At 35.9% G+C, this 24,684-nt stretch overlaps 1 protein-coding gene across 8 annotated transcripts in view; it reads left to right on the top strand.

Moving 5' to 3' along the window:
- The window catches only part of TBC1D19 (TBC1 domain family member 19), a 140,261-nt gene that overhangs the window by 72,327 nt on the left and 43,250 nt on the right, over positions 1-24,684 (top strand). For all 8 annotated transcript variants that reach the window (XM_070613025.1, XM_070613022.1, XM_070613028.1 and 5 more), the window contains 2 exons: positions 10,939-11,013; positions 14,578-14,640. In XM_070613025.1, the coding sequence (XP_070469126.1) occupies positions 10,939-11,013; positions 14,578-14,640 (138 nt within the window). The remainder of the gene's footprint in view (positions 1-10,938; positions 11,014-14,577; positions 14,641-24,684) is intronic.

Here is a 24,684-nt window from a genome sequence, read left to right as displayed (position 1 = left end):
TACCTCCAGCTTTGTTCTTTTTTCTCAGAATTTCTTTAATTATTCAGAGTCTTTTGTTGTTCCATATAAATTTGAGGATTCTTTGTTCTATTTCTGTGAAAAATATCATTGGATTTTTTTATAGGGATTGCATTGAATCCGTAGATTGCTTTAGGAAGTATGGACATTTTAACTGTGTTAATTCTTCCAATACAGAGCACAGAATATTTTTCCATTTCTTTGTGTCTTCTTCTAGTTCTTTCAACAATCTTTTATAGTTTTCAGTGTACAGATCTTTCACCTCTTAGGTTAAATTTATTCCTAGGTATTTTATTCTTTTTGTTGCAATTGTAAATGGGATTGCATTCTCAATTTGTCTTTCTTTTACTTTGTTGTTAAGGTATAGAAATGCAACTGACTTATGTATGTTGATTTTGTATCCTGCAACTTTACCATATTCATTCATTATTTCTAAAAGTTTTTTGGTGGATTATTTGGGATTTTCTAGGTATAAAATCATGTCATCTGCAGATAGTGACAGTTTCACTTCTTCCTTTCCAATTTGGATCCCTTTTACTTCTTTTTTTGCCTGATTGCTCTGGTTAGGACTTCCAATACTATGTTAAATAAGAGTGGTGAAAGTGGGCATACTTGTCAAGTTCCTGTTCTTAGGGGAATAGCTTTCAGTTTTCTCCATTGAGCATGACGTTAGCTGTGGGTTTGTCATACATGAGCTTTATTATATTGAGGTACTGTCCTTCTGTATTCAGAGTTTTTATAATAAGTGGATGCTGCATCTTGTCAAATGCTTTCTCTGTGTCTATTGAGATGATCATGTGATTTTTATTCTTCATTTTGTTAATGTGGTGTATCAGATTGATTAATTTGCGTATGTTGAACCATCCCTGCATTCCTGGAATAAATCCCACTTGATGATGGTCTATGATCTTTTTAATGTATTATTGTATTTGATTTGCTAGTATTTTCTTAAGCATTTTTGCATCGATATTCATCAGTGATATTGGACTGTAATTTTCTTTTTTTGTTTTGTCCTTGTCTGGTTTTGGTATCAGGGTAATATTGACTTCATAGAATGCATTAGGAAGCTTCCCATCCTCTTCAATTTTTGGAAGAGTTTGAGAAGGATAGATATTAAGTCTTCTTTGAATGTTTGGTAGAATTGACCAGGGTAGCCATGTGGTCCTGGACTTTTGTTTTTTAGAAGGTTTTTGTTTACTGTTTCCATCTCCTTACTGGCCATTGGTCTATTCAGATTCTCCATTTCTTCTTGATTCAGTTTCAGAAGGTTGTAGGATTCTACGAATTTATCTATTTCTTCCAGATTATCCAGTTAGTTGGCATATAGCTTTTTGTAGTATTCTCTTATGATCTTTTGTATTTCTGAGGTTTCTGTTGTACTTTCTCCTCTTTCATTTCTGATTTTATTTATTTGAGCCTTTTCTCTTTTTTTTCTTGGTGAGTCTAGTTAAAGCTTTGTCAATTTTGTTTGTCTTTTTGAAGAACCAGCTCTTAGTGTCATTGATTTTTTTTCTGTTTTTTAAGTCCCTATTTCATTTATTTCTTCTCTGATTTTTATTATTTCCTTCCTTCTACTGATTTTGGGTGTTGTGTGTTCTTCTTTTTCTGGTTCCAGTAGGTGCACTGTTAGATCGTTTATTTGAGATTTTCCTTGTTTGTTGACGTAGGTCTGTATTGCTATAAACCTTCCTCTTAGAACCACTTTTGCTGTACCTCATAAATTTCGGCATGTGATATTTTCATTTTCATTTGTCTCCAGTTATTTTTTGATTTCTCCTTTGATTTCTTCATTCACCCAATAGTTGTTCAGTAGCATTTTGTGTAACATCCACTTATTTGTGGCTTTTCTGATTTTCTTCTTGTAGTTGATTTCTAGTTTCATTCTGTTGTGGTCAGAAAAGATGCTTGGTACTATTTCATTCTTCTTAAGTTTATTGAGACTTGTTTTGTGGCCTAATATGTGATCTGTCCTGGAGCTTGTTCCACATGCATTTGAAAAGGGTACATATTCTGCAGTTTTTGGATGGAGTGTTCTGTATATATCTAGTAAGTCCATATGGTCTAATGTGTCATTTAAGGCCAATGTTTCCTTATTACTTTTCTGATTGTATGATCTGTCCATTGGTGTAAGTAGATGTTAAAGTCTCCTACTATTATTGTATTGTGTCTATTTCTTCTTTTATGTCTGTTAATATTTTCCTTATATAAGTAGGTGCTCCTATTCCTATGTTGGGTGCATAGATATTTACCAGTGTTATAGCCTCTTGTTAGGTTGTTTCCTTTATCATTATGTATCATTCTTTGTGTCTTGTTACAATTTTTGTTTTAAAGTCTATTTTGTCTGATATAAGTATTGCTACCCCAGCTTTCTTTTCATTGCCATTTACATAGAGTAACTTTTTCCATTCCTTCACTTTCAGTTTGTGAATGTCTTTAGGTCTGATGTGTGTCTCTTGTATGCAGCATATATATGGGTCTCGTTTTTTTAATCCAGTCAGCCACCCTGTGCCTTTCAAGTGGATCATTTATTCCATTGACATTTAAAGTAGCTATTGATAAGTATATACTTATTGTTGACATTTGGTTACTGTTTTTCTGGGCATTTTAGTAGTTCTTCTTTGTTCGTTTCTTCTTCTCTTGCTCTCTTTCCTGGTGGTTTGATGGCTTTCTTTAGTATTATGTTTGAGTTCCTTTCTCTTAATTTTTTGTGTATTTGTTATAGGTTGCTGGTTCATGATTATCATGAAGTCCATGTATAATAACCTACACATGTAGCAATCTATATTAAGTTGATAGTCTCTTTAGTTTGACCTCTTGCTAACAGCTCTACTTTTTTACTCCCCTCCTTGCACATTTTATGTTTTTGATATCATTTCTAACCTCATTTTTTGTCTGTGTGTATCCATTACCCTCTTATCATGGAAATAAACTAGTATTTTTGTCTTTTGGCCTTCATAGTGGTTTCATAGGTGGTTGATCTGCTACCTGTACTGGATATTTGCCTTTACCAGTGATTTTATTGCTCTTTTTTTAAATACAATTTTCTTATTCCTATTTTTGGTCTTCTCTTTTCCACTTAAATAAGTCCTGTTAACATTTCTTGTGTGGTTAGTTTCTTGGCGATAAACTCCTTTAGTTTTTGCTTGTCTGAGAAACTTTTTTTCTCCTTACATTCTGAATGATAACCTTGCTGGGTAGAGTATTCTTGGCTCTGGGTTTTTTCCTTTCAGCACCTTAAATATATCATGCCATTCCCTGCTAGCCTGTAAGGTTTCTGCTGAGAAATCAGCTGATTGCCTTATGGGGTTTCTTTTGTATGTAACTTGTTGCCTTTCTCTTGCATCTTTTAGGATTCTTTCTTTATCTTTAATTCTTGACATTTTAATTATAATGTGTCTTGGTGTGGACCTCTTTGGGTTTATCTTGCTTGGTGCTCTTTGTGCTTCCTGTACCTGGATGTCTGTTTCCTTCCATAGGTCAGGAAAGTTTTCAGCTGTTATTTCTTCAGATAGATTCTCTGCCCCTTTCTCTCTCTCTTCTCCTTCTGGGACACCTATAATTCAGATGTTAGTGTGCTTGATGTTGGCCCAGAGGTCCCTTAGACTCTCCTTATTCTTTTAAATTCTTTTCTCTTTTATCTGTTCAGCTTGGGGGATTTACACTAGTCTTTCGTCCAGCTTGCTAATCCGTTCTTGTGTATCATCTACTCTGCTATTGATTCCCTCTAGTGAATTTTTCATTTCCAGTATTGTATTCTTCAATTCTTCATTTCTGATTGGTTCTTTCTTATATTTTCCAGTTCTTTGTGGAAGTTCTCACTGAGTTCATCCATTCTTCTCCTAAGCTCAGTGAGCATCCTTGTGACTATTAGGTTGTACTCCTTGTCAGGTAGATTGTTCATCTCTGTTTTGTTTGGTTCTTTTTCTGGGGTTTTGTCCTGTTCCCCTACTTGGAAAATATTCCTTTGTCTCTTCATTTTGCCTCTTTCTCCCTGCTTATATCTATGTATTAGGTAGGTCAGCTGTGTCTCCTGATCTTGGAGAGGTGGCCTTATCTAAGAGATGCCTTATGAGGCCCAGTAGTATGTTTCCCTCTAATCACCAGTTCCAAATGGGCTGCATTCCCTTCTGTTGTGGCAGGGTTGTTTATGCTGCAGGTGCCCAGAAAGGCTAGGCTGTCCCCCGGTCTGGCTGGTTGTAATGTTCAGCTGTGTTTGGCTGCTATGGACCTTCAGACACTTTATCAGGCGTGGGAAGCCCCAGCACAGTTAGCTGCAAGGTCTAATAACACATTATTGTTGCCGTTTTTCTATTAAGTGAGTAGTTCCCCAGCGTGGCTAGTTGCTAGGCTCAGGGGCTTAGAATTGCTGTAGGCCTCAGGCCTGCCACGCTGTTGCCAGCTCTCTCAGGATTGCAGCTGAGTAGGGCCGGCCCCAGGCATGGGAGCACCCAATTGTTTCAGGCTTTGTAAGGTGGGGCCAATGCTCTATGTGGCTGTTTGAGAAGCACAGATCTGCAGCTGACAAGCCCCACTGCCCACTGGGCCACACACCCTGTCAACATAGTCCTGCCCTGGGCGTGTGCCCCCACCCACTGAAGCAGACCCAGTCACCATACTGAAGAGGCTCCACACACTCCACCAACGCAGGCCTGCCACTTGGACATGCCTTGCTCTGCAGAGGTGGACCTACTAGCTTGGCTGCCAAAGTTCCAGGCTCCCTGCCTGTGCAGGCCCACAAGTTGCCCAAGGGCTTGCTGTTGGGTAGGGTCAGTCCCTAGAGCGGGCTGCCTGCCCTGGCTAAGCTGGATTAAATTGGTGCTCTAGTGGGTGGGGCAGACCCCTGGCTAACAGACCAAATGCAGAACTCCAATGGTGTCTGCCAGCATCTGGGTCAGCATGCCTGTACTAGGTCACAATAATGGCTGCTGCCAATGTCTCAGTCCCAGGAGAGCTTTCACTTCTCACCCAGATGCACCCAGAGCTTATCAAGTGAGTCTCTTTTCACCAAAGGATGGTGCACCTTTCTTTCTGGTGATTTTAGGTTGATTTCAGAAATGGGTGAACTTGTACATGGGCCCTTTCAGAGCAGGCTTTTTTTCCCCTTATGCCTGATAGCTTTTCTGGGGGGTAAACCCCGTTGTAGTTAATAGCTGGCAGAGACAGATATTATGACAGTTGTCTCAGTTGTGCTGAATCCAAAAGCTGCTTATTGTGGTAATGCTTCTCTGCCCAGATCCTCCACTCCTCCAGGGAAGAGTTCGCACTTTGAGATTGTTCCTGCCCAGCTGTGAGACACCACAGCTCGAAGGTGGCTTTTTTCTCTCCAGAAAGGAATTTGTGCATTTTTCACCTGAGTCAGCACTGTCCCTTGTCGTAGGTATTCTTTCTATCCAGTTTTCAGTTCTCTCTCAGGGTTAATTGTTCGAGTAGTTGTAAATTTGTTGTGTCTGTGGGAGGAAGCGAGTTCAGAGTCCACCTATGCTGCCATCTTGACACCATCTGTCCTATAGTTTGGATAACGGTTCTTTATCACATGTCTTTTGCAAGTATTTTCTCCTAGTCTGTGGCTTGTCTTCTCATTCTCTTCACATTGTCTTTTGCAGAGCACAAGTTTTAAATTTTAATGAAGCCAGCTTATCCATTATTTCTTTCATGGGTCATGTTTTTGGTATTATATCTAAAAAGGCATCACCAGATCTAAGATCATCTAGGTTTTCTCCTATGTTATCTTCTAGGAGCTTTATAGTTTTGCGTTTTATGTTTAAGCCTGTGATCCATTTTGAGTTAATTTTTGTGAAGGGTGTAAGATCTGTGTCTAGATTAATTTTTTTGCATGTGGATGTCCAGTTGTTTCAGCATCATTTGTTGAAAAGACTGTCTGTTCCCTTATATGGCCTTTGCTCCTTTGTCAGAAATCAGTTGACTTTATTTATGTGGGTCTATTTCTGGACTCTCTGTTCTGTTCCATTGATTTATTTGTCTGTTCTTTTGCCAATATCACACTGTCTTGATTAGTGTAGTTTTGTAGTAAGTCTTGAAGTGGAGTAGTGTCAGTTCTCTGACTTTGTTCTTCAATATTGTGTTGGCTATTTGGGTCTTTTGTCTTTTCATATAAACTTTAGAATCAGTTTGTTGATACCTACAAATTAACTTGCTGGGATTTTGATTGGGATTGCACTGAATCTATGGATCAAGTTCAGAAGAATGCACATCTTGACAGTATCGTCTTCCTATCTATTAAGATGGAATATCTCTCCATTTATTTAGTTCTTCTTTGATTTCGTTCATCAAAATTTTGTGATTTTCCTCATATACATCTTGTACATGTTTTTTTAGGTTTATACCTAAGTTGAAATTATTTCTTTGGGTGCTAATGTTAATGATATCGTGTTTTTAATTTCAAAGTCCACTTGTTCATTGCTAGTATATAGGAAAGTGATTGACTTTTGTATATTAACCTTATATCTTACAACTTTGCTATAATTGCTTATTAGTTACAAGAGTTTTCAGTCAGATCTTTTGGATTTTCTACATAGACAATCATGTCATTTGACAACAAAGACAGTTTTATTTCTTTCTTTTCAATCTGTCTACCTTTTATTTCCTTTTCTTGTCTTATTGCATTACCTAGAAGTTCCAGTATGATGTTGAAAAGGAGTGGTGAGAGGGGACGTGCTTGCCCTGTACCTGATTTTAGGGGGAAAGCTTTGAGTTTCTCGGCGTTAAGTGTGATGTTGGCTGTAAGTTTTTGTAGATATTTTTTATCAAGTTGAGGAAGTTACCCCTATTCCTAGTTTACTGAGAGTTTTTATTGTGAATGGATTTTGGATTTTATCAAATGTGTTTTCTCTGTATCTATTGGTATGATCATGTGGTTTTTCTTTTTTAGCCTGTTGATGTGATAGATTATGTTGATTTTCAAATGTTGATCCAAGCTGGCAGACCTGGGATAAATCCCACTTGGTCATGGTGTATAATTCTTCTTATGCATTATTGGATTCGATTTTGCTAATATTTTGTTGAGGATTTTTGTGTTTATGTTTATGAGAGATATTTCAAAAGAGTTTTCTTTTCTTCTAATGTCTTTAACTGACTTTGGTATTAGGGTAATGCTGGCCCCATAGAATGAGTTATGGAATATTCCATCTGCTTCTGTCCTCTGAAAGAGATTGTAGAGGATTGTAGAATTTCTTTTTTAAATGTTTGGTAGAATTCACCAGTGAACCTTCTAAACCTGGTTTTGCCTGTTTTTGAAAGTTATTAATTACTGAATCAATTACTTTAATAGATATAGGCCTATTCAGATTGCCTGTTTCTCCTTACATGAATTTTGGCAAATTGAGTTATTCAAGTAATCGGTCCATTTCATCTAGGTTATCAAATTTGTGGGCATAGAGTTGTTCATAGTATTCCTTTATTGCCCTTTTTAATGTTTACAGAATCTGGAGTAATGTCCCCTCTTTCATTTCTGATATTAGTAATTTGTGTCCTCTCTCTTTTTTTTCTCAGTTAGCCTGGCTAGAGGCTTATCAGTTTTATTGATCTTTTCAAAGAACCAGCTTTTGGTTTTGATAATTTTTCTCTGTTGATTTCCTGTTTTCAGTTTTATTTATTTATGTTCTAATTCTTATCATTTCTTTTCTTCTACTTACTTTGGATTTAATTTGCTCTTCTTTTTCTAGTTTCCTAAGGTGGAAACTTAGATTATTGATTTTAGATCTTTCTTGTGTTCTAATATATGTCTTCAATGCTATAAATGTCCCTCTAAGTACTGCTTTGACTGCATCCCACAGATTTTGATGTTACATTTTCATTTCCATGTAAACTATTTTGAAATTTCTCTTGAGATTTATTCTCTGACCCATGCATTATTTAGAAGTGTGTGTTTATCTCCATGTATTTGGAGATTTTCCAGTTATCTTTTTGTTATTGATTTCTATTTTAATTGCATTGTGCTCTAAGAGCAGACATTCTATGATTTTTATTCTTTTAAATTTGTTGAGGTTTGTGTTTTATGACCCAGAATGTGGTCTGTCTTGGTGAATGTTCCATGTGAACTTGAGAAGCATATGCATTCTGCTGTCACTGGATGAAGTAGTGTATAGATATCCATTATATCCAGTTGATTGATGGTGTTGTTGAGTTCAACTTTACCCCTATTGATTTTCTGCCTGCTACATCTGTTCATTTCTGATAAAGAGTTGAAGTTTTATTTCAAATGAAAATGCATGATTTATTTAATAAATGATGCTGATAATTAACCATTCTTCTGAAAGAAAACAGACGTTTTGTTTACTATATATAAAAATAAATTCCAGGTAGATTATAAATGTTTAAATTCAAAAATAGCAATTAGAAAAATAGGAAAATATTTATATAAACATGTGGTAGGAGCACCTTGCTTAAGGCAAGCAAGGAAACCCAAAGCCATATGGAATTTTTAAGAATTTGTCCATGTGTACCATAAACAAAAATCAAACACCACATATTATTTTGAAGAAAAAGTATTTGCAACACAAATGAAAAAGAGTTAATCCTCATTATAAATAGTCTGACAAATTAATAAAATAAATATAATCTAATAGAAAATAGGTAAATGTTGTGAAAGGCAGATCATTAAAGTGGAAATTCCAATGGCCCGTAAATATACGAAAAGATGTTCAACTTCATTGTTATTTGGGAAAGTGCAAATTAACACAACAATAAGATACCATTTTTCATCCATAAGAAAGTTAAAAGAGGTGAAGATATGGGTAAACATGTGTTGGTGGGAATTTGAATTGATACTTTTTTGGAAAGTAGTCAGGCAATCTGTAGTCCAACTATAGCTATATATAGCCTTCAGCCTGCAATCCTGCCTTTGCCAATTTATTCCATAGATATAAAGCATATGTGCATAGGGATATTTATTGCAGTATTATTTGTGGTGACAAACGACTGAAACAACCTAAGTGTCTACCTATAGGGGAAATGATTAAATAAATTATACATCTACAGCACAGCTTTAAAAATATTAAAGTGTATGTAGCTACTAAAAAGAAGGAGATAGACGTATATTTGTTAAAATAGAGAGGTGACTGTGATAAATCACTAGGTTAGAAAAGCTGAATAATGAGTTTGGTATGATTCCATTTTATGTTAAAAAAAACAACAACAAAAACCCCTATGATGATTAGGGGTTTTATATGATTGTACATTTGTATAGGCATGTAGAAAGGTATAGAAGAAGAAAAATTACAAATAATGTTACAAATGCAGTACAAATAATATTAGTTTCTTCAGGAAGGTAGGATGGAAGAAGAAAAGATTAGTAACTTTTCCTTTGACTAGCTTTAGATTATTTCACTTATTTTAATGGTAATATATCAGTTTATAATTTTAATCTTTATTTTTAAAAAGAGACATAACTGTAAAGTCTTTAGCTTTTCTACTCTCTTCACTAGAAAACATTAAAATACAATACTAGGCCCTTTGCCAGTTGTCAAGGGTTGGCATTGAATTAGGTGCTGTTCCTGCCTTTAAGAATGTTCTTTTATTCTAGCCAGAAAGATGGATTCAATAGATACAATAGAAAGTAAATAAAATAGTAAAGTAATTTTGCTTTAGTTAAGAAATGAAAGCATCATGAATGAGAACAAAATAAGGCTTTTTATTAAAATTAAAATGACTAAAAATAGGCAGTAAATCCCTTGAGTATCTTTAGGCAAAGAGAACTGTGTATTAAGCATTTTTCAAGATTAAGAAATCACATTTCAGGAAACATATGGTGGGACACCATCCTGCCATGGCAGCTGCATGCAACAGATATTCTTCTTTGTCCCAGACAACTCCATTCCACAACTCTTGCTTGTTTGAGGGAATGTCTTCAGAAAAAATCATACAGATTGATGGGTGCTAATGGAGCCAAGCAGTGTTTGGATATGGGCAGAAACCAGGGCTGAAGTGTCTGAGAGGTGAATGGAGGGATTCGGAGGAACACAGAGGTCAGCTAGAGCAATAAGATGATGTTTCCGTCTCTCTTTAAGACAGTCGCTACCAACCTACTCACTTGATCCTTACTTTCATTTTTTTTACCTTTATTATGAATGCCGTGACCAACTATCAACCTGATGCTTAACTTTGTGACAGTCTCAAGTCCCTCCTCGCTCTTTCCTTCCCTTCCTCCTTCCCTCTTTTTCCTTTTCTCCCTTTTTCTTCCTTTTCATCTTCTCTTCTTTCTTCAATTTCTTATTCTCTATTAAATTAAAATATTAGCCTAATCTTATTGCTGTAGAGTTAATCAGATTTTCTAGTATTATGGGACCGTATTCTAATATTAAAAAACCTGACTTCTTTCATATGCTATATGATTGCTTTTATTACCAAGGGTGATTTAATATGTTTAAACTTTTTATTTTATAACAATTTATGTATTAGAAAGGCAGTATAGAGTAGTCCTTCTGGGTTTTTGTATAGGTTCTGGGCCCAGGTTTCCTGAGATCAAATCTTACTACCTTTCTGGCTTTGGACAGCAAGTTACTTTTTGCTCTGGGCCTCAGTATCTCAAGTATAAATGAGAATAATAATCACTGAGCTATTTTATTTTGTTGGTATGGGATTAAATGAGCTAACTCATGTGTAGTGGGTAAAACAGTTCCTGGCACCTAATAATTACTCAATAAATACTGTGTTTGCTATTAAAGTTAAATTATAATCAATTTAGCAAACATTGATTGAATACCCACCAGGTGCCAGATCTGATCCTAAGTGGTGGGATTAGGTATAGTTATTGAGCACCTACTAATGGCCAGACATGGAGAAGGTAGTAGTGAATAAAATAAAGTCCCTATTCTCTTAATTAACGATTATTAAAGTTTGAGGCTGACTTTATAAATGTGATTGACCTTTAATTTTTTTTGTTTATTTTACTTTTAAATCTAGGATATCTTGTATTATGAACAGCTTAAGACCAATGTGATACAACATGACCTTTTGGTGGACAGTCTAATTTATAAAGTAAGTAAAAGTGTACATAGTTTTTTCATTTCATTAATATCAGTAAACAGTTATTGAGAATCTGCAGCATGCAGGGCCTGCACTATGTATGATGCTAGTACATATTAACCTTGAAAAATAATTTTAGGTTAACCTTCAAAATTTGCAGTTTCCATTCAATATTGTCCTCTCTCCCTTTGAAGCTGTCCTCATGATCTTTTCTGGGTCCTCCCATTTTTTGATTAAGAGGATGATAAGCATTTCTTGTCCTTATAAATTCAAGTCTTCCACACAAACGAAATACAGAAGCAACTGAAAGGAAAATCAGACTGTAATATTTTATCTTATTTATCTCATGATTCTTTAGGTCCTACTTATTTATTCTCTTGTATTGATGCCATTTTATATTTTTAATTTCTTTTAGTTTCTATACATATGGGTAAGCACATCTCAAGTTTTACTATAGGGATGCATTGAGTTTTTGTCTTCAGGCATCTGATATCAAGTTGAGAGTTGAGATGTAGATCCTGTAAGCATGATATAGGATATGACTGATTCTGAATTAATAATTAGGCTATTTAAAAGACTTGGCTTTTAAATTTAGAACTTGTAAGATAGAGGAGAAGGGCATATTATTCCAGGTCTCAGAAATGAAGGAGAGAAGATTACACGTTGAGGACCTGAAGATTTGTCTGGATTAAACGTGACCAAGGTTAATAATAACAACCACCACTAGCATTTACTATGTGCCGTACAGTGTCCCCAACTCTTTACTTAGATTGTCATTTGATCCTGACAGCTACCTTAAGAATAGCAGATATCAACATTTAGGCCATAAATGATAAATGTATTTTTTTCCTGGAAAAAGAACCCTTGGATTCTGCAAAATCATGCATTAAAAATAATAGAGCTTATGGGAAAAATAGGTTTGGATTGGGGTAGCTTTTGCAACTTTGTAACCAGAATACTAACAAAAACAATAATTGGTAGCTTGGGAGATGAATTGGACAGCTCAGGCAGGCTCCTCCCACAGGATACATTAAAAATTTACAAAAATAGGGGCCAGCCTGGAGGCATGGTAGTTGAGTTTGTGTGCTCCACTTCCGGAGCCTGGGGTCTGCGAGTTCAGATCCTGGGCGTGGACCTACACACCACTCATCAAGCCATGCTGTGGTGGTGTCCCACATACAAAAATAGAGGAAGATTGGCACAGATGTTAGCTCAGAGACAATCTTCCTCAAGCTAAAAGAGGAGGATTGGCAATGGATGTTAGCTCAGGGTCAATCTTCCTCACCAAAAAAAAGATTACAAAAATAATAAAGTAGAAATGCTAAAATAATACAGATGGAAGTGGTATGCTGGGCCACTGGGGCTGCTGGTAAGGTGGGCACAAGACAAACTGCAGCAACTAACATGTGCAAGACTTGGGGTGTGCCTCTCTGGAGGGGGAGCCCCCAGTGCAGTCATTCATTTTTAATTTTCTTGAAATACAGTTAGAAGGGTTTATGCCTGTGCAGCAGCTAACCTGAGGGCTTTTTCCTTTCCTGCTGAAGGTTATGATTCTACTCATGCTGTTCTGGCTCCCTCTTTTTAAAGAAAAGTTGTATATGAACCAACACAATTTCCATGTTATACTGACATTCCTTTACTTACCAGCCACATGTTGACACGTGTTATAGCAAAACAGGAATTACTATTATTTTACAGATAAGGGAACTGAGATAAAGAAAGATTAAAGAAATTTGTTTAAATTCACATATTTACTGAGGCCAACATTTGAACCTAGGTAATCTGACTTCACAACTGTACTTTTAACTGCTATACTCTATAGGCAGCAAAGATGAGGAGGATTAAGAGGACAGTCTTTTGATAAAAAGTCTTTGACTCTCACAAAGCTTTTGCATAGATTTAGATCACAGGTGCTACTATTAACTTTTGGGTCAAATGGTCTTCCTCGGTGGATGATTTTAGCAACAGCATAAGAGATCTTTTGGGCTTTAAAACCTTCAACCTCTTTTCTATTCAAATGAGAGAAAACTCACAAGAGAAGAAATTCAGAAAATCAGGGAGTGCCCGCATGAGAGTTCTCTTTGCTGCCAACATGAATTTCAGTTTGAGTTAGTAAAGAAAATCTGCTGTGAGAATGAGGTAAACAGTTAGTGTCTGAAGTATTGAATATGAGTTTTGGTAAAATCAGTCCTGACTGTCCAGAACATGAGTGTTTTTAGGAAGACAAGGCTCTCTGGTTGTTCCTGACTTGGGTTAGTTGAGTTCTACTGATCTTGTTGGAGTAACTTCAAACATTATTAAAGTCATTATTCCCTTGAGGGAATGAGCATTTAAGAACATTGTTTGAAGTTTCATTATGGCTCCCTTGACTCCCTTTAACTGAAAATAAATTAAAAATTATTTTAATGGTTAAAGGAATGAAAAGAACAAGGAATACTAAATACAGAACATCATCAAACCCTCCCTAAGCTAAATTACTAAATGGTTTTCTCTGGACCAGTTGTTTGTTTTTGTTTTTGTTTTTTCACAAACATGCCTTGTATCCATACCTTCTACAGTTTTCTACCATTTACTATGATCCGACAGTTTACACCAGGGTTTTACAACCTTTTCTTCATTATTATCCCCTTAAAGAGAATAATTAATCAATTTTTCTCCAATGTGAAAAATTAAATACCAAAGGATAAGATTTTGTTTGATAGGGGTGAGCTTTGGAGTTCCAAAAACCATTGTAATACCTAAAATTTTTTGGTTCCCATGAACCAGGTCTCCCACCCTTAGAGGCAATATCATCCCTGTTGAGAATGCATGATCTCTGCCTCTGCCCACGTTGCCTTCTGACTTAGAAGACTGGCCTCTTTCTTTTCTCTTAGTCTGTGTCTTTGGGTTTTTTCCCAGACTTAGCACACTCACTGCCTCCAGAGTCATGCATGACTCATTTCATCCTCCCCTAATTGCCACTTTGCTCAACAGCCCAATTGAATTTTGTAGACTAAGCAATATCATCATGGATTTCTGCAGTAATTCTTGTTAATTGTTCCCATATTTCTGCTATGTATGTTTTCCTGCTGGTAAGATGGTAGACTTCTTGAAGATAAACAATGTCTTTGTTTGTTTCTTGGGTAATAAGCAATGATTTGCAAGTGAATAATCACAAAGGCACGGAAGATTTTTGATATTATGAGGGAATGGCAAGACTGTGAACTTGAACGGTGGAGGATGAGACTGGAACAGTAATTTGGGGCCAGATTGTTATGGTCACTTCTGGATGTTAAGATTGCATCACTTTTCCAACTTTAAAACACCTAAATATTAGATTAAAAGAAGATAAAATTAAAATAATTGGTAAGGAATTACTAATAAAACCTAAAAAAGTGTTAGCAAATTTAGGTCGAATAATAGTGTCATATAATTTATTCCAGTAAATATATAGCAGTGATAAAATCTAATTGAGAAGTTTATAATCATATATAAAGTAATAGAATCATTGCAGTATTGTTTCTAGAAATTGCATTTATTCTTTAGTACTATCGACAAATTTGAGTTCTTTTCAGTACTCTCTACTTTTAATTATAGGATGTGAAGTTGACAGCAAGCAATGATGATTATTATTTTGTATTTGAAGATTATTTATATCAGGTAAGTTGAAAAATTAAAATATGTAACGAACCCAGGATACTTTAGGAGATACCTCTACTGTTAACTGAATCCGTCTGAAATCTAAACCGTGTTTATTTTTTATCAAATTAAATGTTCTGAGTTTGGGATAAGGTTAACTCTTGTTCTTATGTGGGATTAGATGGGAGAGTGAGTTCCCTGAATGAGGGTTTGGACTGTTCCTTTTGATCAGATCTGCTACAGCCAGGAGAGAGAGGGGCACAGATCGTTAAGGTGGATGTCAAATTCATATCTAAGCCATCCCAAGATGTTCAGAGAAAGCATTTTACAGGATAATTTTTTATTAAGGTATTGAATAATTAAATGCTTTGAAATCAGTTTGAAGTGTCATGATTATTCTCTGATCATTTCGTATGCTGATATTGTGGACGTTTGGGTCCTTACCTAGGTCATTTTCATATCTACTAAAATAAAAATGTTTTATCATAAATAGAAAATATGTAATTTATATAGAATTTCCTAGATGATCTTCTTTTTTTAAAGGTCACATATAAACTTTAATAATTTGATTTTGAGTGAATGTCAATATAAATGTCATGGAGAAATATTTAGATTCCACCTGACAGTCTGCTTGAGTAAATGTAAATCAGCCCTGGCTGTTTAGATTAACAGGTTTCTGTTTGGTGATAGTGGTGGTAGTATGTGTGTGTTGAAGAAAAAAGAGTTAAATAAGAATCTCTAAGAAGGTTTAATTAATCATATATTCCAAGAGTGAAATCCAAAGACTTTATAAAATTTACTTATAAAATTGAAATTTGAGAGCCAGCCCTGATTTAAAGTTTGGCACACTCCACTTTGGCAGCCCAGGTTCGGTTCCCACTTGTGGAACCACACCACTCGTCTGTCAGTTGCCATGCTATGGCGATGGCTCACATAGAACACCTAGAGGGACTTACAACTACAATATCCAACTATGCACTGGGGCTTTGGGCAGGGGAAAAAAAAGAGAGGAAGATTGGCCACAGATGTTAGCTCGGGGCAAATCTTTCCCAGCAAAAAAACAAAATAAAAAATAAATAAAGTAAAATAAAATTGAAATTTGCAATAACCCTAGAAATAATTTTAAGAGAATATCAATGATTTCAAATATACCATTTTTTTATTTTAAAAAATAGTAAAGATTTAAAATCCCATTATTTAATATAAAGTTAGTTATTAATTAAAAGTTGGAAAATATAAAAATCTTCTAAAAGTTTTTTTTACTTATGTAGCTAATAGTAGCCCAGTGCCTAATTCTTAGTATTCAGTAAAATTTTGAAAATACAGGTAAAGTTAATGCTTCATTTATATAGTAGTGTTAGTTTACTGATAACCTCTGTACTTAAGAAATATTGAGTGGAAATTATCACATCTGGAATGGCGGCATAAGGAGCTCCATGCAACTATACCCAGCAGAAAAACAATAAATGGTGAAAATAATTTAAAAATAAACCTTTAAAGTATCCAGAAACTGTCTTAAGGTCACATATCATGTCTGCAAATAAAAAAACGTTTATTCAAGAAAAGCTACTAAATCTCAATAAGAACAATCTGTGGCACTCTCTCCCTCCCCTCACCCCCAGATCAGCATGATGGAAGTTCAATTCAGCTGAGTGTGTCCAAGAAGATGGGGCTCCCTTTCCTTCTAGCTTCTAGTCAAGGGCTATAGTATCTCCATAGGAGGGGCAGGTAGCCAGTATGTCTTGTACCCCTCAGCTCTGTGTTGCAGATGGTAAATTCCAGAGGTGCTGACAAAAAGTTGGGGGCTCCCTTTTTCCACCAGCCTCCACTCATAGGGCAGACCCCTGTCCCAAGAGCTCTGCCTACTCTCAAAAGGCTGTAAATACTTGGCCCCACTACGCACACCCCATCTTACTCATAGTGGAAGTTCCATATTGGGAGAGGCAAGTTGAGAAAATCAGAGGCTACTGTCCCCACTCAGTGCCTTTTGCAGAAAGCAAAAGTGTCACTCCAAGAGAAGTAGGCCACTGTCCCCACCTCCAGTTCCAGAGTAGTGCCTCAGAGATTTTGCCCAGGGGTAGAGGCAGGCATAAGAAAAGAGAGTTCTGAAGCTCCCTTCAAAGAACTGACTTTAAATGAAGTATGGTAAAGTTCAAGCCTACTAAGGCTCTATAAAACAATGGAAATTTTAATGGTAGGCAATTAGGAGGAGGGAGTTAGCTCCATGAGAGTGAGAAGCTAAATCATGAGCAGCTAGCTTACCAGGGAGACCAGGGATAGAGACAACTAGGAAGAGTCCTTCTGGGGTAGGAACAAACCTCAAAGACTGGCCTCAAAAAGGACTTCTGCAAAGGATTCCAAATTTAATTGTATCACACTGTGGTATAATTTATGCCTGAGAACACTGTTGAAAACAATGGAGCAATCAGCTGGCAATTAGTGAAGCCTAGCCTCTGGTTGTGATACCACTAGAGGCAGAAAACTTAACAGAGAGATCAGAGAAAGAGCCATCAAAGAGAGCCCTGCTAAAACCAGTGTCATCAAAGAGTGACTGTGTGTATACCCAAGGCTGCCCCTCTGAGGAACATCAGAGGTTTCACACTGTGAGAGAAATAAACTTCGTTAAAATATTCCAACCAAATCACTAAGCAAATAAACAAGCAAACAACAGCATCAAGCTCCAGCTGCCTGTAAGAAGGCCTAGATGTCAGACTTGACAAAGACTTCAAAGCAGCCATTGTAAATATGTTCAAAAAACTGTATGAAACCATGCTTAAAGAAGTCAAGGAAGGTATGATGACAATGTCTCATCAAATAGAGATCCATAAAGAGGCAGAAATTATTTAAAAAGTACCAAGTGGAAATTCTGGAGTTGAAATTTACAATAACTGAAATGAAAAATTCACTGGAGGGACTCAGTAGACTTGAACAGGGAAAAACAATCAGTGGCCGTGAAGATGGATCAGTAGACATTATGCCATCCGAAGAACAGAGGGAAAAGAACGGAGATAAATGAATAGAGCCTCAGAGAAGCATAGGACACTATTATGCTCACCTACATATGTATAATGGAAGTACCAGAAGGAGAAAAGAAGAAAAAGGACCAGAAAACTATTTGAAGAAATAATGTCTGAAAACTTCCCAAATTTGACAAAAACCTTTTATCTACATACTCAAGAAACCCTGTGAATGCCAACTAGGATACATAGACACCCAAACCCAGATATGTCTAGTCAAACTATCCAAAGACAAAGGCAATGAAAGAATCTCAGAATCTTCAAGAGAAAAGTGATTTGTCACACACAGGGATCCTCAATAAGATTAAGAGGTGACTTTCTCATCAGAAACCATGGAGGCCAGAAGGTGGTGAGAGAATATAATCAAAGTGCTGAAGTAAATATTGAATAGTATCTTTTTCCTTCATTTAACTCGTGTTCCAGTAGTTCTCTCCTCAAATGTCTTTGTAGCCTTGGGCAATTCACGATACCTCCATGGGCCTTCATAGCCCTATCATTAAAATGAGGTTTGGATTAGCCTGTCTTGAGGACTCCGTTATGATTACATTAAGCCTTTAAAAAACTGCTATTTGACACAAGGCAAAGCAGTTCGTTTTCTTGCATAAACGTATTGATTACAGATTCTGGTGTGGTTTTTTAAACCCAGATTTTAAAATTCTTTTTTCTCAAGAGTTATTAGTTTCTTGATTCTGTCTGTTGAGATTTTCATAATTTCATATGTAAGAAAATTCTATTGGTCTTGTCCCAAAGACAGAATAATTTTATTTGTGTTAATCTGTGGGTCTTTATTACATTTCTTTACTACAGCTAAAAAGTGAATTAGTCTTCTTATTCGTCTCTCTTGCCTAATACTGGCCACCTTTAGTCCATTTTGCACACTGAAGTCAGAGTGGTCTTTTTTTATTTGCTATTTTAACCACTTACATTTTAACATGGTTTGTTATATAATAATACACAATTGAAACAGGCTCCTGTAGCCAAAGATGGGACAATTTGAACATCAAAAAGTATAATGTCTTGTTCCAAACACATCAAATACGTTAAAATCCATGAGTTCATTAATGAGATCTTTAAATAAAAGCTCATTGGTCATTTTTGGAATTTGCTAGAGCACTAACTTATTATTCTGAAAATTGGTAAATAAAGGAAAACATCAAGCAGATATCCTATACCATCTTGCTTTTCCCATACAAATTGTTTTCTAGGATAACCAAATAGTTGCTGAAGGAAATTTCATATTGTTCCCCCATCCTTATTGATATATAATTGACATACAATATTGTGTAAGTTTAAGGTATATAATATGTTGATTTGATACATTTATATATCACAAAATGATTACCACCATAGCATTAGCTAACACCTCCATCCCATCACATAATTACCATTTCTTTTTTGTGGTGAGAACATTTAAGATCAACATTCTAGTATATGATACAGTATTATTAGCTATAATCCTCATACTTTACATTAGATCCCCAGACCTTGTTAATCTTTTAACTGGAAGTTCGCACCCTTTGACCAAGATCTGCCCATTTCCACCACCCTTCAACCCTTGGTAACCGCCACTCTACTCTCTGTTTCTCTGAGTCTGGCTTACATATAAGTGATATCACACACTATTTGTCTTTCTCTGTCTGATTTATTTGACTTAGCATAATGCTCTCAAGTTTCATCCAAGTTGTCGCAAACGGCAGGATTTCCTTTTTTCTCATGGCTGAATAATATTCCATTGTATGTATGTATATTCCATTATATGTATATATTCCATAATAATATTCCATTATACATGTATATATATATACATACCACATCTTTATCCATTCATCCATTGATGGACACTTACCTTGTTTCCATATCTTGGTTATTGTGAATAATGCTGCAATGAACATGGGAGTGCGGATATCTCTATGAAATCCTGATCTCAGTTCCTTTGGATATATACCCACCAATGGAATTGCTGGATCATGACTTGGCCTACCCCTCCAGCCTCAGCATTCACCTCTGCTCTCCTCTGACACTCTGGCACTATATATTCCAACTACCTTAATCTTTCAATCCTGAAGTTCACTATACTCATTTCTACCTTAGGGCCATCAGACTTGCAGTTCCTTTGATGTAAAAGACTGTTACTCTCTCCTTTTCTGCTTGTAAATTTCCATATTTATTTCGGCTCTTAGCTAAAATATCACTTACTCAGATACATCATCCCTGGCCTACTTTCTACTTTCTAACACAAACAGCAAGGTGATGGCCATCTAAAATGTGCTTGTAAACTACTATGTAGTACTTTCCATGCTTTTTATTTATAGTATTCATTATAGTTTATTTGATTATTTTGTAATTGTCTCTGCCATCTAAATTTCATAAGTGTTTTGGTCTTCATTGTTAATTCTAGTGCATAGCATACTGAATAAAAATTTATCTTAACGTCATATACTTTTTTCCATTGATAGGGTTTTTTTTTTTTACTGAGAAGGAAGCTTTCTTCTTTTATCTGAAAGCTTAATATAGGAATTATTGGCTGACTAAAGTTTTACTGTCGTATGAAGCTCTAGATTTCCTTCAGTGAAGAGTTTGGTTCTAGATATGATGGATCCTTTTTATGAACTGACTCCTCAGGGAAACAGATTAGTTAATGTTGCACAGTATTAAACATAAAACAAATGAAACCAAATAAACTCAATATCTACTGCTTGGCAAAATTTAACTAGTTAAATTTTTTTGTTCTTTTTATGCTAATAACTATTTTGATCTTTAACATGAAACTGTTATAACACTAAACATGTGAATACATAAAATATAATATTAACCAAAGGCCAATAATGGCATGATTTATGGTGTGTTGGCTACTCTACTTCAGTGCATGGAGTGTAAATTTGACAATTTCATCCCCATTGGTGACTGGAGAGAAGAGGATTGTCAAATTTGAAGTTACAACTACAAAGGCTCTTTGGTGGTGGTAAAAGGGACTTGTCAGGTAACAAATCTGCCTCATTTGGTGAACAGGGTCAGTGAGGGTATCATTTTAGATGAGAGCAGTAACACTTTCTCCAAAGAGTGCCAGAATTAACCCTTGAGGGTATATTCATTTTTGCCTGTCCCACATAAACTTGGAAAACTTAAAAGTGACTAAGTCTGACAAACAGAATTATTTGCAAACAATGGCTGCATTCTCTGAGAAAAAGCAGAATAATCATCAGTAAATATTTATTGATCTTTATATGTAAATGATACGACCTTTCATGGGCTTATATTCTAGCAAAGGAGGCAAGACATGAAGGTAAAAAAATGTTTTGAAATTGTTTTAAAGTGTTTATGTATAGCATTGGATGTTAAATTCATGTCACAGACAATAAGTACTATAGGAGCTTTAACTTTCATTTTTCATTTTTGTCAATATTTTAGTCCAAATTATATTATTTTTAGGTTTCACATAACTTTTTCAGTCACAGATCTCATGGCCTCTGCTGCTTTTAGTACTTTGGAAATGACACTAAATAAGCTTTAATGTGGGTCTTTATTCCTATAACATAAATAAAAGGATAATTACAGTACCTCTGTCTTTGGAAATTATGCAGAACTAAATTTTTCTCATGTGGATACTACTAAGAAAACACTTTCCATGATCATACCTTTTAATTGTTTACTTTACATTTAGTCTGAATTATTAAAGTTAATTTTAAGTAATATATGTAATTGTATGCATTAAAATCAATATTCTGTTATCAGAAATTGAGTTCTGATTTTCTCTGGGAAAAAAAATTTATTCATATATGTGCACACATGTTATGTGTGTATATGTGTGTGTGTGTGAGATAAGACAAAAGAAAGCCTTTTCTTATCATTAATTACAGGCTTTCCTTTGGCAGAGCTGCCTAGCAACACAGCTGTTCTATGGGAAAATTGTTGGTGATAATGGAGTGAATTTAATGTTCTCGGCCACACGCTGGGTCATAACCCATTTATTGGGTTTTGTGACTAGACTACAAAATTAGAAGGTGTGTGGCATGCTATGTCTATATATAGATGAGAAAACCTCCAGTAATCCCTCTTTAAGGAAAATCTGGGCCTGTGTTACAAGGATACACAGGCACTGCTCCCGAGTGACTCATGTTGGTAACCTAAATTTTATAGGCAACAATAATGAATATTATCGAAATAATGTTTGAGTAAGAAGTCAATTTTTTAATAATCCAAAGTTTAGTTTTTATCTTGCATGAAATTCTTAAAAATACTTAGTGATGTTGAAAGTTTTACGTTATGTCAGAGTTTTAAAATGTGTTTAAACAGAAGACACCCTTTATTCCATGGAAGTAAATTGCATAGTTTGACAATATCATTTTTGGGTTCCAGTACTTAATGGTATCATGACAACCTACAAGAGTTAACTTATTGTCCAAAGAGTATAAAATATCCATAGGGAAGAATTCCTATTTAGTAAAGTGAAGAAGTGGAATTTATTCTTTCTGTTGTGCAACAAATCGTCTATCATGTGCTTGGTTTATCTAGCATATGCTCAGTAGCAGTACTGACATATTAAAGTATGCCATAGTAACTGATATTTTAATGCCATTGCATGGGTTTAAGAAAGGCCCAGATGCAGTCAGATATCCTTTATTCACATATCCATTTAGTCAAAGTATTCAGAGTCTGTTCTGATACTGGCACTGTTTTAGGTGCTGCACAAGATGTTTATTAAGCTCACATTTGATTGGAAAATGAGGAGAAAAGCAAATAGATAGTTATAATACAATTTGATAAAGGCTCTGATAGAGGTTTATATAATGTTCCATGCAAATACAATTAAAAGGGAAATAAATTCTGGGAGTAGTACAGTTTTAGCACTAGCTTCAGAATAGAAATGCTATAAGAAATGTCTGGTTCTTAAAGGCAAGGAATTAGGAAGAGAATGGGAAAAACAAAAATAGACATGAACCTTGTGCATGCTGTGATTGGTGAGGAGAGACTAGCTTAGCATAGCAGTGAACAGCTCCAGCAGTTCAGGTTAGAGTTAATGAGCACCTGATACAGAGCAAAGTCTGTGTGAATAGATAAGAGAGAACAAATGTGAAAGACATGTTAGTTCCATGACCTATCGTTATAATCACTTCCTCTTGAATACTTGTTCAGCTCCCTTGCCCTTCTTTTGCTTTCTAATAGTAATTACTTGATAAAACCTTAACTCTAGTTAAATACAATTCTCCACCAATTATGTGGCTGCAGTGTGCATTTGAACACAGCTGGAGAAAAACATGCAGCCATGATTAGTGGTTTTACTTTAAATTCATGACTGCTAACCTCAAGAGAGTCAGCCATTCCTCTTCATTTCCCTAGTCCAATCATTCATCCATTCTCCTAGATGGCTTTTCACACCTCCTCTTTCTTCAGACCTCCACCTCTTCTCTCTCAGCTGATGACTTAGAGTCCTGTTTCTGAAAAAAAAAGCTCTGCGAAAAGAAGCCGCACATACTCTCAGCACCACGTGTAATCCACCTACCTGCGTCTGCACCTGTATACTCAGCTTTCACTTCCTGTTATTATGGGTAAACTGGCCTTGCTTTTATTTATGATAAATCCAATCCCTCCATTTGGACACTAAAACTCATCTCCCCTTGGTACTCAAAGGCAGTGCAATTGCTGGTTTTTCCATTGTCAATTTTTCCATCTCTATTGGATCACTCCTCTCAGTATACAAATAGGCTGTCATTCCTCTCATCTGGAAAGCAAAGCAAAATAAACAAAAATATTTCTTAATCCCATATCCCTTCTAGCTACTGCCCCATTCCTCTGTTCCCTTATTCAGCAAAACTGTTTTAAAAATCTGTGGATATTGTTTCTAATTCCTATCCTCCTAGTCTTTCTTGAACCCTCCTTAATCAGACTTTTTTTGCCCAACTGCTCCACTACCGTCACAAGTGACGTCGTATTGCTGAATCCAATGGTCAGTTCCCACTTCTCATCCTACTTCATCTGTTTGGTCATTCGGTTAATCCTGCCTTCTCCTTTATTTTCTTTACTTGGCTTCTAAGATATCATGCTTTCTGGTTTCCTTCTATCTTACTAGCTGGCATTCTCATTCGTCTTTGCTGTTTCTCCTCATCTCCTTGTCCTACCCTAGAGTACCCCAAAGACAAGTCCTTAGACCTCTTTTTTCTTTTCCTGCCCTTGCCATTGGTGATCTCATCTATTCTCGTGGCTTTAAATACCTCTTATACACTGACAAATCTCAATTTTATATCTTTTTCTAGACCTCTCCCTTCGAACATCTTATTGCTCAGGCTCATTTCCTGACCACTTTTAGGTACCTATTTAAAATAGCAAAATTCTCCCAATATATACATGTGCATGTGCACATGCATTATTCCTGTGTCTGCATTATTTTTCTCCATAGCACTTAACCCCATATGACATATGATATATTTTGCTTTTTTTCCCCCTTATCTCCCTTTACAAAAACATAAACACTATGAGGACAGGGATTTGGGGGTTTTTTTTGTTGATAGCTGTATTCTCAATGCCTAGAACAATGCCTGCCACACAGTGGGTGTTCAATAAAGACTTGTGGGAAGGAGGGAAGGTAGGAGGGAGGGAAAGAAGGAAGGAGTTACCAAAGGTGGAATAAGGGAGGATTTTGGAGACTGGCTAAATATGCAGGTTGAGAGAGATGGAAGAATCAAGAATGACTGAGTTTTTAGGCTTTGGATAGTTACAAGCACGATGATACGGGAATTAAGATTAGAAACACAGGAAGGATATATAGGTTGGAAGTCAGAGGGACAGAGAAAGGAAGGATTTTAAAAGTTTATTTTTCTCCATAAGAATGTGGTGAGAAGATGAGAGCCCATGCCTAAGCAAGAAACTAGACTGGAGAAAAGGTTTTGGTTTTTTATTTTTCTCCCAGTATTCTCTAATCATTGCAGGTGTGATCATCAGCACTATCTTTGTCGTTTATTTATGGAGAGCTTTAGGTGCCAGGATCTGCTCTAGACGCTTCCTGGGTTTTATATCTAAGTCTTACAACAAGCTGTATGGTAGCCTTATTCCC

This window comes from Equus przewalskii, chromosome 3 (assembly GCF_037783145.1).
Source record: "Equus przewalskii isolate Varuska chromosome 3, EquPr2, whole genome shotgun sequence".
Lineage (NCBI taxonomy): Eukaryota > Metazoa > Chordata > Mammalia > Perissodactyla > Equidae > Equus > Equus przewalskii.
This window is presented reverse-complemented; position numbering and strand designations above follow the sequence as displayed.